This window comes from Larus michahellis, chromosome 4 (assembly GCF_964199755.1).
Source record: "Larus michahellis chromosome 4, bLarMic1.1, whole genome shotgun sequence".
In the NCBI taxonomy this organism is placed as follows: Eukaryota; Metazoa; Chordata; class Aves; order Charadriiformes; family Laridae; genus Larus; species Larus michahellis.
Window position 1 is genome coordinate 34,157,491 of NC_133899.1, and position 19,140 is coordinate 34,176,630.

The following is a 19,140-nucleotide window of genomic DNA, read 5'->3' on the forward strand; positions in this document are numbered from 1 at the left end:
ATTTGGATGAATCTAGATGCCGTGTGGAAAAATTGTCCCTTAAATTCATACTCCCCCCACCAAATAATTCTTGAGTAGCGTATGGTTTTGAATCAATACAGCTTGTAATGGCTAATACAAGACTCTTTCTTCAGCTGATGAAAATCCTCAAGTTATTGATTTCATTTTTATACTAATGGAAAGGAGAAATAAAAAAACAGTTTGTAACTATCGAGCAAAGAGAGCGTGGTAAGGACAGCATTTTGGCTTGTCTCCAAGCGTAGTGTCTTTCTCACAGGAGCGCAGGGACTTTTTAAAAATCTATTTTAACGGAAGCTCCTGGAGTGAAATGATATTTTCTGTGTAGGAATTGGTTCTGAGGATTATGGATCAGAACCTTGAAGAGCCCCGGTCTCGCCAATAGGTTCCTTGCACTGAGTGGGCATAAATCTCTCTTCACTGCGGAGGTTGGCTGGTGCGTAGACCTATATGTGTGCATACACATATGGACACACACAGGCATGCGCACGTTTATGGCAGATTGCTATAATGTTATGCATGTGTGTATAAATATAAAATAATATATAATAGTGTATATTGTTACTGGAAAATTGCACAATCCAGAAAGCTGAGATCGCTCTTATCTCCTCCGAATGGTGCTGCTAAAACATGAAAACCAACGCCCCTTCTCTGGGGCTTTACTTCCCTCTTGGCTAACACTAGGCTTTCTGGGAGGTGGGGAAAAATTTGGCTCCAAAGCCAGGCGTGATCTCCTTGCCAAGGAAGAGCTCAGGTGCAGCCAGGGTGCGTGGGGTGGGTGGAAAGTGATGTATGCTTCATAGAAACTATTAATAATCAACTCCCTTAAACTGATAGGATTGTCATCGAAATAATTGGCAGCGCGTGGGGATGTTTTAGTCATTTAGAAAATGCCGAAAATCCCTCTGGCTTTCCCCCAGTGCTTGTGGTTAGATTGTGTATGAGGTTTTTGACATTATTTTCCTAGAAGAGAGAGAGATTACATAAGAGGGGTGGCAGCCTATAAAAGTGTCCTCGCTCGGCGTGGGCAGGAACCAGGTTGCACTTTTTAGAAAGCAGGTGAAGCCTGTAGCCGCACGGAAAAAAAATAAATCTGGGAAGAAAAGTCTTCGCTGGGAGACAGCCACTGAGATCACCTTGCATAGAAGTGTTTCTAACATTTTGCCTTTTTTTTTTTTTTTTCTGATAGTATTCCCTGTTGGACAGAAAACACCTGAATCTGCTGGGATCATGAGGAAGACAAAGTATTCCTGGGGAGCCTTCGTGGGAAGAGGCAGCAAGTTGGAGAAAATGTCTGGGGAAAATGCAAGGATGCTTCCCAAGACCACACATGAGGAGAGAATGAAGCAGGAAGCCAAGAGGAGAGGGAAACTGAAAACCATGGCTGGCAAATTGCTAAAGGTTGTGGCTAGTGGGAAAGAGACAGCAGAGGAGAAGGCTGGCAGTGAGGATGTGGCAGGGAATTTGCTGAAGATGGCAACCAGTAGGAAGGAAGTGGAGGGAGAGACACCTGCAGGTAACCTTGAAGTTATCTCTGGGTCCAGTCCTGGGCTTTCTCTGCCTCTCCCAGCCCTGCAGACTCTTGTTTTCGTTAGCTTCTGGAGTAGGTGCTTTACACTTTCCTCCTCCCCATCCTTCACCTGAGTTCTTGTCCTTTCTGAACTGTACACTTGCTCCTCTGGAAACTTCTGTATTTTATTTTCCCTTTGCCTCACAAGTATTTCTCTTTGCTGTTCTTATATTTATCCGTGCAAAGACTCCTGATGTGTCTTGTGAGAAAGACGATGTACGTGTGACTGACACCCTGTCAGGTGTGACTGTGCTGTTCTTCCACGGATGGGGAGGGAGAGGTAGGGCTGATTGTACCGAGTAAACATTTCCTATGTGTTGTACGTATCGAGGCAGGATGAGTGCAGCTTGTTAGACCCCTCCTGAGCAGCTTGCCCATTGCTCTGCTGAAGATCCTTGCATCAACCCTTCTTCATTTTGTGTCACGTTGTCTCCCTCCAGTCCTGTTTGATTTAATTCTTACTACACAGCCAAGGTGTTTTTGTAGAGGAAAGTTAGGATACAGGTGAAAGATAATGGAAGCTCATGCTCTTTCATTCTTCACTCTACACCCAAAGCTGTATCCTGAATTGATTTCAGAATCCCACTGCTTCTGGCCTTACTTAACTTTCCCTGGGTTCTCATCAAGTTTGATTTTTCCTCCGGGCTCTGCTACAGTTATCTCTGGGCAAATCTTCTTAACCCTTTGTTGCTCAATTTTGTCGTCTGTAAAATGCACAGGAAAAAACCTGCAGCTCTGTGCGGCTGCTGTGAGATTACATTTAACTCTTAGTGGTGGGCTGGGTGTGATGGGTAAGATACTTTGGAAACAAGCAGCGGTAAAAAGCTTCCCCTTCCAATTTCTCATCTTTAAAGATTTTGTAACTGCCTTGACGGGGTGATTAGGGCAGTGGCTCAGTCACCACAACTTCTTGCAGACGTGGGAGTGATGGGGAGTTACGTGAATCCCCATTGCGGAGACACTGCAGATAGGCGGCCAACCTTCTGATTTTCACCTTTCAGTGAAATGGCACGCGTAGTTGTTTGGCCTAGTTAAAAAGCTCCAGCGAAGAGCAGTCTCAGTCTAAGACAAGAGCTCGCTGGCAGGAGTGAGACCCTCTGTGTAGCCACACCAGGCTGTGAACAGGAGGGAGGGACCTTACAAGAGAGTTTTCAGCACTTTGGTCCTACCAGGGTTTCTGTTGAGAAGACAGAGGATTCCTTGTAGGCTTGACTTTCAGCTGTTGGCTCTTTCAGAAGATGTCCTTTCTCTAATGCTTTTCTTCTGGACAAAAGGTGCATTCCTCAAGGAAAGATTGTCATTAGTGAACCTGCATTGCCCACATGAGGAGGTCTACTGGGATGATGACAGAAAGCTGCAGAAGACTAGTCTGCAGGCTTAGTTAGCCTGGAGGAAAAAGGATGAAAGACAGAAAAAGGAAAGAAAGCATTTGCCCTGAGGAAACAGAGATGCTAGTGCTAGACCTTAAGTGAGGTGATCTTGAGTAGATCCTGAGGAGTTCTGGGATACATAAAAACAACATACTTCAGTACTTGGATATTAAAGTGATGGGTCCTATAGAGGAGTGAACAAACATCAAGTTGTCTTGTTACTCTCTCTATTGCAGAGGAAACCATCTGCGGATTCATTGAGCAAGGAAAATTTTTTGAAGCTTGTGATCATATTTATGGTCTCGAGCATTCTGGAAACGATGGTGTGGGAATGTCTGAATCACTTTATATGCTACTGGCTGAACGAATGTGGACTGTGGTGGGAGAAGCGCTCAGTGGAAGTGGTAGGATGTTCCTGGAGCCATTGCAGTCGGTGGGGGAATTGCTGAAGTGGGAGAAGCAGAAGAAAGCAGAGTGGCTTGGCAGCAGCCAAGAGACGGAGTCTGTTTCCACCTGGAGTCCCAACTTCTGGAGGAAAGATCTGGAGGAAAAACTAATACAGTACATGGCAGCCCAGATTCCCCACTTTGATTCCTCTAGTAACACAGATGAGACTGCACTGAAACAGCATCTGAGTCAGCTGGAAATGACGTTTCTCCCCAGCCTGGAGCACAGAAGTGGTTTCTTCAAGGAAGCAGGACTGCTCGTCACCTACACCCACTGCTGTCACGCCTCTTTGTCTTCTCACCTTTCCACGCTTACTGACAGGAAGCATTTCAGTTTCAGCCAAGGTCTTTTAGTATATGAATGGGGCCTTAAAATGTACAAAAGGTATGTTTGAAGGACTTCTTTTTCTCTACGTTTTTTCTATGTCTCTATTCTTCAGTTTTGAGCACAATCCCTGCTTCCTGTTAACGCAGTGATGCTGAGGACTCCTGCTGAGTTTAGACTTGCCAACTGCCTGTTTGATCTTCTGTGCTCTCAGAATCAGAGCCTTTTTTCATTGCAGTACTGCCTCTTTCTAAATCCTTAGTGGATTTAAGCTTAGGGGCTTACCTGAGTCAGGCAGGTGTTTCTCTGCTGGATTCCTGTTGGACATGCACAGTGTCGTGCTTTCCTGAAAAATTTCTTTTCTCGCATTAAGCCTTTTTTAGCAAGGCCCATGATACTCTCATTACTCCAGAATAATTTTCTCTTGCCTTTATCTCAGCATTCTGCTCTGCGGACTTCTCTTGTCGTCTCCTTGGTTCTCTTGCTGCTTTATGTGGCTTGTAGTTTGATTAGTTACTCCCATATTTCCTGCATTAGTGTTCAGATCTCAGGAAAAACATATAGCAGATCATTACATTCCTGCCCAAGCTTGGGAAAACGGACGTGGCTTTCCCCATGATCTGAAGAGCGGCACATCTGGGACCTTTTGGCCCGATGTGAATTCAAATCCTGTGGGTGTCATCAAAGCCTGGGCCTTGTGATTTCTTTTTGTATGACAATGGTAGATGAGGTGTTTAATCCTCTGTGTCCATGGTTATTTTGCTACTTGACAACTCCAATCTACTTATGTCCTAATGATTTTCAGCCCTGGGGTTATTTGATTGCTTCCATCCAAGCCTAGAGCTTCTCTGTTCCTTGTATTAATTACACTTATAAGCACTTGAGTAGCTCATAAACAGTTCATCAGGTGGGCTCTTTCCCTCACCAGCTCCCGAAGGAAGGAGGCAGGGTAGTGGGTAAATGCTGTGCACTCTGTCCTCAGACATGTTGGAGGCACGTGGCCAGTGTACATCCCTTGAACTGCTACTTTTGTGGGTTTAAATTGGTAAAACTTTGGTTAGATAATGAGTAATGGGTTGATGAAATATTGAAAACTTAAGTGACATTGGAGGTGAATAATTATGCTAATGCAAATATATAATGAAAAGCTCAAATATAGGAAAAAATATGTGCTATGCAAATGCTGAATTCTTTCAAGAAAAAAAAAAACACAATAGCAGGCAGTGACTATATTCAAGTCAGAAGGTAGTGAAGAAAGTGGAAATGAGAAGAGCAGAGATGCCAGACTTAACTATTTGTCTTTTCCTCTCTGAGTACAGTTACAACCTTAACGAAAGCTCCTGTGTAGATGCAGTTGTCCTGGTATATAGCTGTTTTTCATTCCATTCAGAGAGAATATGTGACACTTGTAAAATTGTGCATCCGTGGAAGTGTGCCTGGGTGACTCTGGCCAAGCCTGAGAAGGAATTCAGCAGCAGGGCAGAGGGAAACGGCGAGCGAAAAGTGTAATTTGGGCAGTTAATATAGGGAGAAGGAAAAGAAACAGGACGAAAGAATAGCTAGCGAAAGGGCATGTTGAAGATCATCTACCGTCTTGTGGCTGCCCCAACACTGCAGCCACTGCCGGGTGCTTGCAGGGCACCCCATTTGCTTAGCGTGAGGCTGTGGTGCCAAGCAGGGGGTGCCAGGTGGGCGACGGGCTGTGGACCAGCGGGAAGCTGCTCCTCTGGCTGAGCTCTTGTTTCTGTACACAGTGGCAGCGAGACATGTCTGAGACCTGGGCAGACCCCCCAGCACAGCCTTTCCCTTGGTGTACAGTGTCTCGTGTGGATTATTTTGAAGACTGAGGAAAAGTTACTTGCAGTCGCCCGGGTAAGAACTTAGGAGTTTTACCCCAATCTGCCTGTTTTATTCCCATGGTATTAAAATAAGGAATTCCCTTGTTAAATTAACCGCTCCCTTGCTTGCTGAGCCAGCTCTGCCGAGGTGTGCGTGAGCCCCAAGGTCTCCATCTTGGCCAAGGTTCATTGCAGAGCCCAAGTATAAAGATCCATGACTGTCTTAGAATCATAGAATCATGGAATTGCTGAGGTTGGAAGGGACCTTTAAGATCATCAAGTCCAACCTTTAACCTACCCTGACAAAAGCCACTTCTAAACCATGTCCCTAAGTGCCCCATCTACCCTTTTTTTAAACACCTCCAGGGATGGTGATTCTGCCAGTGATGCTCTTCTGCCAAAGGGATGCTGCCCTGTCCTTGATCCTTAGCAAAGAGTTGCTGGAATAGTTGCAAATCTCTCTTCATCCCATTGCTGCACCTTCATAGTGCTGCAATACACTCTGCTCAGAAGCCAATGCATCTGGAGGAAAGGGGGGCTGTGGGTGAAATCCACTTCTTATTGAGGGCCATTTCAAGATGCTCTTCATCTTCTCTCCAGCTGTTAATGAGCCCACAGTGTGCAACAGTTGGTTTTTTTTTTTTTTAATGGCCTCAGCTGTGCAGGATATTGAGGCTGCTGGATTTCTGTTTGTAGACGCCTCACAGCCCTCTCCAGCCTGCTGGATGGACACTGCTGAGGTTATAGCACAGATTATTTCCAGAGCCCAGCACAAGAAACCATGCAGCTGGTGCACACCCGGCACACCCCTCCTGTAAGGTCGGAGCGGGGCATCCTGCCCTGCGATCCCACAGGTGACCTCAGCTCCAGGGCTGCAGGATCTCCTACTTTTCTCAGTGAAGCACACCCTTTGAAGAATGCTGTTGAGACGTGTGGGATGCAAATGAAGCAGGAAAGACGCGCCATAGCAACGGGGAACTCCAGGGGAAACCATGCTATTTGTAAAACTCAGCGGGGCCTTTTAGATTCAGCTAAAGCCGAAATGCAGCAGCAGGAGTTACCACACTTATCTCTCTTGCTTTCCCTTTCCACCAGCCCCTGGGGAGCAGAAGAGGGGAAATTCCATGGCAAACTGCTGAATCACCCCAGGGAAAATACTCTAAATTAGAGATTTTCCTCAAGACGTATTCTCTGAACGAGAATATGAAGGTAGTCCCAAGCATTGGAGTAGAGGTGCCAGCTGGTGACAACATGCTTAAAACCTACTGATTTCAGCGTTTAACGTTAAGCATCTTTATGGGCTGTTTCTAATCATTACCCTGGGGAAGACCACATGTTCTTAAGTTCTGGTTTTAGCACATATTTCAATGAAGGAAATGACTTTACTCAGAGTAGTGCTAGTGAGGTTATCTTAGAGCATGTCACTGAGTCATTGACAAGCCCTCAGAGATGCTGACTAACAATGAGGGAGAATTTAACTCTTTTCTTTTTTAAGTTTCTTCTAATGTAATAGCTGGAGAAAGCTTTTAACCATGGGCTTTCTGCTTTCCTGATACACCATGCGCTGAGCAAGCTCACCTAGATCTGGCAGTGGTTCTGAGCGCTTGTGCCATGCTCTCCTGAGTTGGCTGCATCTTTTCATGCCACCTTGGATCTGGAAGCATCACAGCTCTATACGGTGCCACACTGTACATGAAGAACAGAGCTGTAATTGCTGGAGAGTGTAGTACAGCAGCGTTGCAGCTTGCTTCAAATCTGACCAGTTTAGGACCAGCTCGAGGTTCAAGCTAATGAGCTTAAGTGGACATGAGCTGACTCCTACGGAAAAATAATGGATGTCTCTTCACTCAGCTCAGTGGCATAGCTTATAAAACCTGCCTTATCCCTCTATTTCTTTTTCCAGCGTACTCCAGCCCTTCATTTTTTAAAATATGCAGGAAGCTGCTATTGAGCAAATATCCTGTCAGTTATCTCTGAGCAATTGTAATATGTAATTGTGACTGTAAATCACATGCTGCGGGTTTTGCCACTTCAATGCATGACTACATTTTTCTAAATGAAAATAGAATGACCAGAATAAGCCATGGTCTGCTTTGCCTATGAACACCTGGCTTGGCACTGGGAGTGCCGGCCTGATATCTGTGCAAACTGAAAGCACTTTAAACAGAAATGAGCGATGAGAACTGTGACCACATCTGAACGTGCTGAGAGCTTAGACACCACGTGGGGCTCAAAACCACTTCCAAACACCACTGCGGGGGACTCGCCAGCATGCAGGTGGCTTTTCCTCAGCCCGGACCTGTCTAGGGCAAGGGGGCTTTGCGCCTTTAGGTTGCAAGGTTGGTGAACTGGAAATGATGTTGCTGTCAATAGGGCTGTCGATGTGTCACCCTTGCCCTTCCGATACTGTGGAATTTGACGTGAGTGCAAGGCAAACCTTCAAGCATTACACCAGCGTTAATTCTGATACTGAGAGGTGGAAAATGAACTTTCTGTTCCCTGCTTCTGCAGCCTCAGCTCAAAACTGGCTCTTTATCCAAAAACGGAGATGACAGGACCGGGGACATGCACACCTGGACAAAAGCCTGAGGGGGGTTTAGACAGACCTGAAAAGGATCTGTGGGTCTTGTGGCTTCTTCCCTCCATCTCTTTCTCCCTCCCTCCCTCTATTTTTTCAAGTAGCCAAAAGGAGGACTGAGAAGATCATGTGCTTTGGAGAATTTGGGCCAAGGACCTGCTGCTGCCCAAACGAATGAGGCTGTGTGGTTGTTCTGCCCACCTGCCCGCCTGTGTGTCACTGATGTGCCCCCACCCATGTTGAGCGTCTTACACAATTTTGACTGCACTTGATAATGATGTAGAGGTCTCAAGGATGTTAAATTCTTGCATGTTTTAAAACAACAGCTGGACAGATGAGGGACCCAAGTTATAACTCAGCCCTTGTATTTTCGAAGGGGAAGTGCTTGGCTGGGCAGTCAGCACCGGTGGGCTGGCCACCCATGGGCCTGAAGCTTTTACAGCATGGGGTACCACGTCTTGGTGAGACAGGGAGGGACAAGGAAACTGGAGGTTATTTATGGGCCTGTTTGTTACAGCAGAAATTCTGGTCCTCTCTACATTGGAGCTTTGGTGCCTGAGGTGCTGGTGTCACCACAAAAGCTACAAACAGGCAAGCTCGTGCTAATTCAGACACATCATCTGATCCAAAGCAACTAAGTACTCTGGCTCAACAAGTTATTGCCTTGCAGTTACTAACTAAATGCGTGCTTTGTCCCGTTGGAGAGCAAGAGCTTCGTGTTGGCTTAAGCTGACACATTTCACTGTGCAACTGGGGCATGGCTAGAAGTGTTTGTGCAGCTTGGCTGGGATGTGTTATCTCAGCACATCGTGTTCACGCAATTTCTCCCAGTCAGGTGATGGCACTCGGGAGGAAAGGAATTTTTCTTGGGTTGTTTACAACTACTTATTTGTCTTTGATTAACGCTTTTCAATGAGTATGGTAGAGCAGTTGTTTTGACTATACCTTTGATGAAATTCTTCAGTGACAGCCACAAATTTCCTAATGCATCAGCCAGAAAAGAACAAAGACAAAAATGGAAGATCAGACTTTACATTCTTTCGATTTCTTTAGAGAACGATGCAGAAGTGGAAGAATAAATAAGCGAGTCAGGCTTTTGAGTTTAAAGCTTCTATAAAGGTCAGATCATGTTTTAAGCAATAAGCCCTCTCCCTGCAGTGTTAGTTTTGTTTTTACAGTCCATTCAAACTAACACAAGCCAGCCAAGTCTTGGGAAATTTCCCATCATGCAGCCTCATGGGGCTCATCTCACAGTGACAGTAGCTCTAAACACTAACCCAACTCCTCTTTGCCCTCACAAGTCCCTGCTCAAGTGACAGAATGCTTTTAATTAGCACTGGCTGGTTTATGTGGGTGCCAGTTGGAGCTAGGAAGGGTGGAAAATCTCAGCTACAGTAGCTGGCAGCACAGCGTTGTGTCTAAGCGTTGTTTTGCTGTGTGGGCGCCTTCGTTTGAGCTAAGCTAACCAGGGAAGACTGTAGATAACCCGAGCTGACACTGGGATGAAAGGAAGCTGCAAATCATTTAAACTCAAACAAACAATGTAGAACAAAACAGAACAATGTTATTAGGTCAGCTGGAAAATAGCCAGGCTTTGGGCTAAACGAGATGAACAAAAAAATAGAGGCAGAAATTCATCTAGTCCAAATGCATAACGAGAGACTGGGAAACCTAACTCATTACGAATGCCATTGTACCTCAACTGTTCTTTTTTCTTTTCTTTTACGATTTAGAGGGAAGTAGGGAAAGCCCTGAAAGAAGCCTTTGATATTGGGAAACCCCCTTGTGCAGATGCTGCAGTCATTCAGGTAAACCGAGGGAAACTGAAAGCTCTCATGTTTTGTGGCAGTTGTGTTTTTGCACACAAGTGCCTGGGTATTTGGCAAGACCCAGTTTTGCATGTCTTGGGCTAAGCTTGGTGTGTTAAAAGCATGCAAGTTAGCTGCCATCCTTAAACCGCATCTGTTTGCTCCCAAACCTGTTTTTCTGTTGTGCATATGTAAAGAAAACGAAACTAAAAAAGGACAACCCCGAGATCAGCTGATTCAAGCTGAAGTTGCATTTTCATATATGCACCGGGATTTTCATATAACCTTTTGGAAAGTCATGGTGTATGTTAACCGGTCTGCTCTGTGTGAGTTTGGCAGAGCACTTCTATAAAAGCAGCAAGAGTTGCCAAGCCATGGAGCGTCCCCGTACCTGGCAGTGCAACCGCAGGCAGCTTGCTCCCTGCTTATGTGCTGGGTACAGCCGCGACTGCTGCCCGACGGGGCAGGCAGCACAAGGGATTACTTCAGAGCCCAGCGAAGCCGAGTGCTCGCAGGGCATCGCAGAAGCACACTCTGCTGATTTATGAGCAGTACATACCATGGCCAGAGGGCGTTTGGATCAAAACCCGCAGAAGGCTTAAAATAAATCCGGGAGCTTACATGTGGACTCAAGTGATGCTAGAGATCAGGGGCAGGTTGTGACTGTTGAGACTGTGTCTTTCTTGTCCACTGCCGCCACCCCAGCAGCAGCCCTGTTTCAGGTCATGAGAGAGGGAAGTAGCCCCATGGTCCTTTGGGATGGCAGACAACCTCAGGCATCCTGTTGAGTGCTGGCAGTAGGCATTGTAGATCAACAGCAGCTGGCCTTCCTTGTGAGGATACAGCTTTAACTGTCAAAAACTGGCTTTTCTGGCCCAACTCAGAGCCAGGCACCAAGTGCAGAGCTCACAGAGGGGACTGCTCCCTTGCTTTGCCCTGTACCCACTGGAGCGGTGGAGCAGTGATGTACTCAGTGATGTACTTGTGCTAGGGTGGCTCTTAGCTACCGAACTGGCTTTTTTTTTTTCCCCAGCTTCTGGCTGACAGAGCAAAGGTTTCTAATGGGGACCAGGCCAAAGCCTGGTTTGAATGCTGTGGCCCTCCTATCTGCAACATCTGGCCATGCTTCAGTGCGAGTAGTTTTGCTCTGTTGTGTATGTAACTGACAGGTTTGAATGCTCTGGGGTAGGTGATGGAAAAGCCTGGATAAATAGGCAAGCCTTATGAAATTACTGCCTCCTCAGTTTTCTGAGGCTGACACTTAAAAATCAGATATAGAAAATAAACAAGGTGTCATGGAAACTCATCAGCCATGGTTTCCTTATGCTTTGGGGTGGCATATTTTATCCTGTCCCTTTGAGTGAACTTTTACATCTGTTGTGAGCAGTGGAAAAACCCATTCATGATGTGAGTCACCCTTTGTCTCTGGCTGACGCTTCCCAGAGCACTGGGAGAGCACAGCATATGAGTCCATCTGTCTCCTTTTATCCATCTGGCTCTCCTCTCCTTGCAAGCTTTTGTTTCCACAGAGCAACTAATGGGCAGCATTAAATTGCCACCTGCTCAAGCCTGCCCAATATGGGGTGGATTTCTAGCTGTCTGGCACAGCCCACCTCCTGCAGGCACCTCGGCCACCCAACTGGGATCAGTGGGGCGAGACAGGTGCCTTAGGGTTTAACACACATTGCCGTGTCAGGCGTGAGCGGTGGTGGCGGGGAAGATGACACCTGTCTTCTTCAGACGTCCCCGGTAGAGACGCTGGCAGAGGCACAGGGCACACTGTTAGAGTTGCCTAACCTTTTTTTTTGGTGGGTGCACAGAAATTTATCTGTGAGGGTGAGTCAGATAGAAGTGCAGGTGCTCCTGCAGATGACAGGTCTTCATACGAGCTGAGCTGCCAGGCTGGACGTTGCTAGCAGAGAACATCTGCAGGGACAGGCTTTCCCCCGAGCGCAGGACTTGACTCCTGTTGACCGCAATGAAAGCAGCAGTAGCAAAGGTGTGTAGGATCAGGCATTAAAATCAGGCTCCTAAAACCCACTTTTATTTCCACAAGGGCACTCAAAACTGAAACAGAAGTTGTTGCCTAGAAGGCAGAGGGATTTGCAGTAGGGTGAGGGATGGGATGTATTCCTTTCACTGCACAGGGAACAAATGGCTTTGTTCTGCTCTCCTCTCATGCCTTGAAATCTACAGATTCTAACAGAGAAGATGAAGGCTGCCGGGCTTGTCAGTGAGAGCCTGAGCGAGAAGGTGGAAGCTGTGTGCCTGGAGGAGTGCCTGAGGTTCCTGGAGAGGTAGGAATAATGCTGTTTTCCTCCTTGGCAACATCCTCAGTACTCAAAAGAAAGAAATCCTGATGAAGCAACTGGTGATGCTGTGTTCACCCAGATCTGCCATTGCCCCACTTTAATGGCTGTTTCCCATAAAGCTGTTACTAGAGGAACAGCGCTTCGCTGCTGTTTATGTGTTCAGCATTTGCTGTCAGAGTAAAGCTGAGGGAACAAAGTGCACCCAGACTTGCCTGGACAGGTTAAAGCCTTGGGGGATGTTTATTCTGGAGAGTCTTGGACCTTAAAAACAACCAGAAAGAGGGGCAGCCACGTGGCCAGTGCCCAGGCTTGGCTCTTCCTACCCTGGCTGTGCTTCCCAGGCACGGTGCTTTCTGATGGCTCCCTGGGAGGGTGAGGAGGTTTTCTCAGAGGAGGATGAATGTCTTCTTCTTATCTTCTGCCCTCTTACCACTTCTTCTGTCTCCCTTCATCTGCTTTTTGCTCTTGAGCATCTCCCTCCCTGTGTATCACCCAGAGCAGAAAATGCCAGTGCTGCTGGTTGTAGGTGAAAATTTCAGAAGGAGGTTTGATTTAAGAACCTTGGCCCTTCACATTATGAGGGGAAGGAAATCCCTATAAAATGGAGTTGTCCAGGAGCCCTTTGTGTGACTGAAGCTGTGACGAAGCAGTCAATAGACTTTGTGGGTTATTCATACACACTGAGGCTTTATTCTGCAGCTTTATCGGCAAAGCCCAAGTTGTTTCCCAGAAGCAAGTGTAGCAGCAACAGCAATGGCAAAATGAACCTCCTGCCTCTCCCTCCCTAGTAGTGGCACCCAGGCTGCTCAAGGGCTCTCCCTCTGCCGTTCCTGTGCTCTCCTTCCTCACCAGCTGGGCAGGACAGAGACTGTATTTGTCCTCTTGTAGACCCTGCCTTAAGGAGTGAAACAGTGCATGTTGTAAAGACAAATAATCACAGAATATTTCTCCCATTTGCTGCTGGGCTAATGCTGTCAGATGTGTTATGGAGCACACTAGCTTAAAGATAAGTCTTCCTGTTTTCATTTAGCTACGAAAATGAAGTAAGAAGCGCTCTCCAGCTCGATGGCTGCCCTGGGATCTGCAGCAGCTTACGAATCCTGGAGAACTGCTGTATTCTCAGGTTAGAAACCAGACCCTGGTGACATGCGGAGCAAAATGCATTTTCTGCTGTCTGATCTTCTTTTAACTCTGCTATGGGGTCAGCCTTGCCTCCAGCTGGTCGTCCAACCCCATTCACACCGACCCTTAAGCATGGAGGGAGCCAGCTGCGGTCAGCAAGACCCCTTCAGAGCTGTCCCAGCTGCCCCTGCAAGAGGGAGGGGGACAGGACTGCTGCGTTGGCAGTGTGGTACTGCTGCATCTCGCCTGCTCCCTGCACATGCCTGTGGTCCACCATCTCGCAATTCCTGGTGCCCACGGCCCTGGGCAGGAGGCAGGCAGCAATGCCATGTTGTATGTGGCGACATTATCCCAACCAACCCTCCTGTGTGTTGCAATGTGGTTCCTCTCCCTGGCCTGATTCTCCCTCATTAGAAAACCTCATAAACGTTGCACTGAGATGTGCATGCTAGCGCACTTCAAGATAAGCCCAAGCTTAAGAGCTTTGCTGAATGAAACCCTGTCGAACATGCCAGGCTTTCCCTGAGGTTGGGAGGAAGGAGGGAAGCAATAAAGCGCACAGAAGGGTGGGGGAGGCTGTTTGCACCTACGAGCTAATTTCAGAAGTGCTTGCAGGGATGGAGAAAACAAGGTTGCTTCTCTTCTTCCTGTGTAAAATTATCTGGGGATCTCTGGAGTCAGCAGAACGCCCAAATCCAGCATACGCACAGCATTTACTTGACACTGGAGCCTTGCGTTGAGCCTAGGTAGCTGTTTTCTTTGATGTATTTGTGTGTTGCTGACGCTGGATCGCGGACTGGATACTGACGAGGCTTTTTTATGTAGTTCTTTACAGTGATACTGAGAATTTAGTTATACACTGAGCTTTTCCAGAAAGTAAAATGTCTGGTTTCAAGCTGGTGATAATTTTAACCAGCTGACTTGAAGACCATTCTGACGGAAGATAATTGTTCATCTTGTATTTGTAGGGTGTCGGAGGCACACAGGATGCTCACCCAGACTCATTTTTGAAAATACTAGGACTTTTACTTATCTAATCTCACTAAGGATGGGTGCAAGTGTCATTTGTGTGCATTGAGCTTTCATGTCCTTGTGGCAGTATCTTAATGAGAGCCATCCAAAAGATGGGTGCACATATGTGGGTCACTGAGCTAGCCCTGGACCTAACCATGTCTCCATTCAATTACCCAGGCGGTCGTGTTGGTTACTGTAGGAAGAATTTTTAACTGAGAGAATAGCCTGATTTCATCTGATCAATACTTTACATATCTCCCCCTTTTTTTTTTAACAGGACTGTCTGGCATAAGCTAACATATATTTGCAGTGCCAGCACTGGTCAGGATGTTAAGGTAAATGGATTTCTAGACAGGATGGAAGATGGGATTACGGAGCATTTTCTGCAGACAGTCACTTCTAAAGTCAAGGTATGGGAGACCCACGTTAACACAGTGTTTTCAGACTGTAGGCCAGGCACGGACTTCACTCTCATGTCCTGATTTGGGAACGGTGAAACCATAGTTTGATTTTCAGGCCCTGTACCCTCCTCTGCCTTGTCTGCAGCTATATATTGACAGCTTCATCTTTTCCATTTTTTGAGATCCCCGTTCCACTGTTTGTAGTATTTGCTGTTGTGCTACAAATAGGTACCCCATGCTGCCCCTGGGTACCCACACCCCAAGGGCTGAACGTCCCTGGTACCTACTCATCCCCAGCAGCCAAGTATCTTCCTGGGGCAGTGATAACTCACAGAGCCCAAGGCTGTGGTGGGTAGTCAGGATGTAGAGAAGGTTGACCAGAAATATATCCCTCCCTTGGGATAAGTTCCCCTCCCTTCACACTTTCTAATATTAGACTATTAGCCCTTCACGTCCTGGACTCCATGTCTAGATAACACACAATTCCAGGCTCCTAATAGTGCATGGTGTTATGCGTTTCCGTGGGAAGGTCCCCTGAGCATCTTCAGGCTCATTGCACAGGCTCCCTCGAGCATTCTGAAGGCAGCAAAAGGAAAATGACAAAAGAAACCCTGGCCACACTGTGCAGTTTCGGTCCCCAGAGCTCATTGCCAGCCTGTCCCATGGGCCCACATGCCAGGACAGGAGCTGGGGGTGGTTCTGGCAGAGAGCGTGGACAACTCTGGGGAGGGACAGGAGACCTAGGGCTCAGATTTTCAGACCTTCTCTGGCTGTGTCGACACAGGTCTTGAATTGTGAAAGACAGAGTTTATCCCCTGCCTGCCTGCTAAATCATCCTTATACTTCCCCATTGAAGAAGAGGCAATGGCCATGCTGGGAGCAGGATGCTGGAGCGGAAGGGCACAGAATGGCTGACTCTTCCTGCACTCCCCGTCCACAGGGGCACATTTTACACAATCCCCAGATTAGAACTATTGCACCCATTTTTCATTAGTTTTTGTCTTCCAGGTTTGGGCTTAAGAAGTTAATACATCCTTCCTGAGTTTGAATTGTTTGTTTCTTTCTTTCATGTTTTGCTTTTCTTTGAAAGGAAGGCACAGGACGCTGCAGCTCGTGGAGGAGTCTGTTTCCAAGGGCAGAAAGAGCAAAAGCGCAATAATCCGTTTCTGTTTGTGCTGTGTCTTTACATGTGCACCCTTTGACTCTGTCTGTCCCTTTTCCTCAGGGAACGCTGAAGGAACACTTCAAAAAATGTGACAGTGGTTTTGACCACATCCTTGAATCCTTAAAGCAAAGCTTTTTGGCATTTGGGAAGAAAAAAACAGACACATATGAGGTAAGAAATAAATAAGAAAGTAAGAACAAGATAGTACTCAGGAAATCACTAAAACTACTCCTTGAACCTCTGGATGGCACAGTGTTTGAACATTAATCTAACAATTTTGGATTAATTTCAATTAATATACAGTTTTGTCTGTTGTTAAAAGGGCTTTTAAAGATCTAGGGGTCTCAGTCCAGTTCCTCTATCCAACGGAGTTGGATATCTTCTTCACTGCGACAGCTACAACCTTTCTGTAATCTCAGAAGAGAAACCAACAAGTGAAGAGATGTGAAAACTGAATGTACCTCCCAATATAGAGTGGGAGCATTGGTCCATCTCTGATCCTACCAGTGCCCCAGTACCATTATATTGGAAATCTTCTCAGCTTCTACTGTGCTTCAACTTTAGTTGTAAGGAATATTAATCCCTTTGATGGAGGGCGGACACAGAGAGGTGAAAGGTTCAGATCCCCAAAGGGCGTAGTCTCTCAGGTAGAGTTTTAAACATGCCAGGGTTGGTGAAGAACAACCTCACAGAGTACCTAAGCTTGTTCCCCTTTACAGTAGCCAAAACAACTTGTCTAGAGTCTCATGACACCCTTGAGTCTGGGTCTTCAGCAGTGAGATTGGTACCTGAGTTACCCTCTTTTGCACGCAGCGTGGATTTGCTGCTGCTACCTGTGCCGCACGTGTCCCCCTCAACGCTGGACTCCCTGTCTCTTACCCTGCCAGGTCTGCAGGCTCTTTGTCAGTGCCGATTTTAATTAACATTTTGAAAGGTGGAAAAAGGTAATGGAACAGAAAAAATTAGGAGCTATTCTGCTGTTGTTCAGAATCTGTCACTGGACATTATGTCACATTAGTGCTGGCGCAGGCAGCAGCTCGGTGGTGGAGCGCTGTGCCAGAGCTGTCTGTCTTTTGCTTTGTCTGGTAGGGACAGGGCTGGGGATTTCCTGTACCTTTGGACTGCGGCCTAAAACCGCTCTGATTTCAATTGCTAATGAAAACGTGGTCTCTGTGCGGCAGCCCATCTCCCCTTAGAAACGCTTGCTCCCCCTTCCCCTTCAGGCACCACGTGGTCTCGGCGCTGGAGTTTCTCAGCAGGTAGTGGCTGGGCTCAGAGATGCTCAGGTGACTTCTCTCTGCCCAGACACAACTGTGTGCCCAAGGACATGGCCCTGGGATGTGTCTAGTGGGGATGCTCCAGGGAGGCTGGATCTGTCTTTCTCTGTAGTCCAACTATTCAGCCCCCGACACCTGGGGCTAAGCCAAGTGTCATGGCTGCTCCGGAGCATGAGCGTCCTCTTGCTCAGCTAACTGGTCCCATTGCTTTTGGTTGGATGTCTCCACACTTATCATCAATGTTTATGCCATTCAAATACAGCTTGGAGGTAGTCTGTGCATTAGACCAGGTGTTTTAAAGGGATACTTAAGCCGAGAAACAGAACAGCATCTGCATGGGCCCTATATCCCCTGTCCACACTGGTCAGAGTCCTATAGGTATGGTCTGGTCCTTGCTCAGTACAGGGAAGTTAATTTGGTCGTCTTTGCTCTGGAACAGGCCCTCGTCAAGGCTGTCAACATCATCATTATTACAGAATATGTGCAGGCTCTCCTGACCACTTCCAGGAAACCATCTTCTGTGCAGAGGAGGAGGATTGTCAGCAAGATAGAAGAAGATCATAGAATGCTGCAAACCTTCTTTAAAGAGTGCTTAGTAAGTCTTTGATATGGTTATGGTTTTGCGTTCTGTCATCAAGAACAGTACCAGCAGAGGAAAAGGCTCTGAAAGCAACAGAAAAGCTTAAGCGGTCTTACCGCAGTGGTATCCAGCTTCACAGAAATGACAATCAGATGTGCTGATGGCCCTTCTGATCTGCCAGAAGCTGTTAGTTTATAGTTTTGAAATGTGTGACTAGAGGAGGCAAGATTCACACTCCTGCCACTGAAATAAGAACGAGGCATGATCCTCTGAGTTGGTAAGACAGCTCCAAAGCTGTCAGCTCCCCCAGGCAAGCCTTTGGTACATGGCGTGGGGGTGCAGAAGAGGAAGAGCCGTGTTCCCCCGCGGTGCTTTGCCTTGAGCCTTTGGGGTGATGAGCCAAATCAGCTGCTCCACATCTTCACCTTCTCCATGAATTGCCCCGGATGCTGCTCCTCCCTGGACATGTGGTGTGCGTTGTTACCCCTCCATCTAGCCTCCTCCCTCCTTGCAGGCCCTTTGCATCCCCTCGGAGCTGGGCTGATGGCTGCATGAGCCATTTTCCTGTGCTGCAGTGTTTCCTCACGGGCGGAAATACGCTGATGCTGTTGTGGTTGGTGACGGTTGCAGGGAAGAACGAGTCTTCCTGCAGGGGTAAACACCTCACACCATTAGGAGGTAAAGACGCATTGCAGAAGGGATAGATTGGGTGTTAAAGCAGAGTCACACCTTTGGAGAAAACTTGTGGAAAAATGATAGGTCTGATTTGCAGAAGTGACTTCGGAAGCTTAAAAAAGCCTCTTTGCTCAGTTCGTAATCTGGTGTAATTGGCAGTGCTGCACACGGCATCTGCAGATGCCACCAGGCTGTCACACGGGTCTCTTGATTACCCAAGGGCAAGGACTGCAATGCCAGCAGCAGCCCCTCCTGCAGCCACTCCAGCCGGAGAATCGCTGCCATGGCCCCTGGCACAGCTTTCTTGCAAATGCAGGCTGAGAGCGCTCAGGCATTGCACTTTCTAAAAGGCTGGGCAATTGCAAAAGTTGTCTGGTAACAGGACTCAGATGTGACAGAGCAGATAAAAAAAATCTCAGCTTTACTGGTTTTAATAATTTCATAAATTCTGAGTCATTCTCATGACTTGCAAATTTAAGTGCTAGGGACTAGAAATCTATTTTCTCCTAGATGAGTCCCCCTGCAAGTAATTTGTCAGCAATTCTTACTTTGTCCAAAGAATAAAATGAAATCAAAACGATCGTCTGCAGGCTTCTCTAAAAACGTCTTAGACCCATTACAATTAATGCATTAGTTTCATG

At 47.0% G+C, this 19,140-nt stretch overlaps 1 protein-coding gene across 3 annotated transcripts in view; it reads left to right on the forward strand.

Moving 5' to 3' along the window:
* Nucleotides 1–19,140, forward strand: part of LOC141741559 (exocyst complex component 3-like) — a 41,573-nt gene that overhangs the window by 14,692 nt on the left and 7,741 nt on the right. The window contains exons 2-10 of one of the 3 annotated variants that reach the window (XM_074582396.1): nucleotides 1,208–1,534; nucleotides 3,195–3,789; nucleotides 5,484–5,601; nucleotides 9,879–9,953; nucleotides 12,150–12,250; nucleotides 13,296–13,388; nucleotides 14,679–14,811; nucleotides 16,028–16,138; nucleotides 17,684–17,839. In XM_074582396.1, the coding sequence (XP_074438497.1) occupies nucleotides 1,208–1,534; nucleotides 3,195–3,789; nucleotides 5,484–5,601; nucleotides 9,879–9,953; nucleotides 12,150–12,250; nucleotides 13,296–13,388; nucleotides 14,679–14,811; nucleotides 16,028–16,138; nucleotides 17,684–17,839 (1,709 nt within the window). The remainder of the gene's footprint in view (nucleotides 1–1,207; nucleotides 1,535–3,194; nucleotides 3,790–5,483; nucleotides 5,602–9,878; nucleotides 9,954–12,149; nucleotides 12,251–13,295; nucleotides 13,389–14,678; nucleotides 14,812–16,027; nucleotides 16,139–17,683; nucleotides 17,840–19,140) is intronic. The other 2 variants (XM_074582398.1, XM_074582397.1) reach the window with 2 other exon arrangements.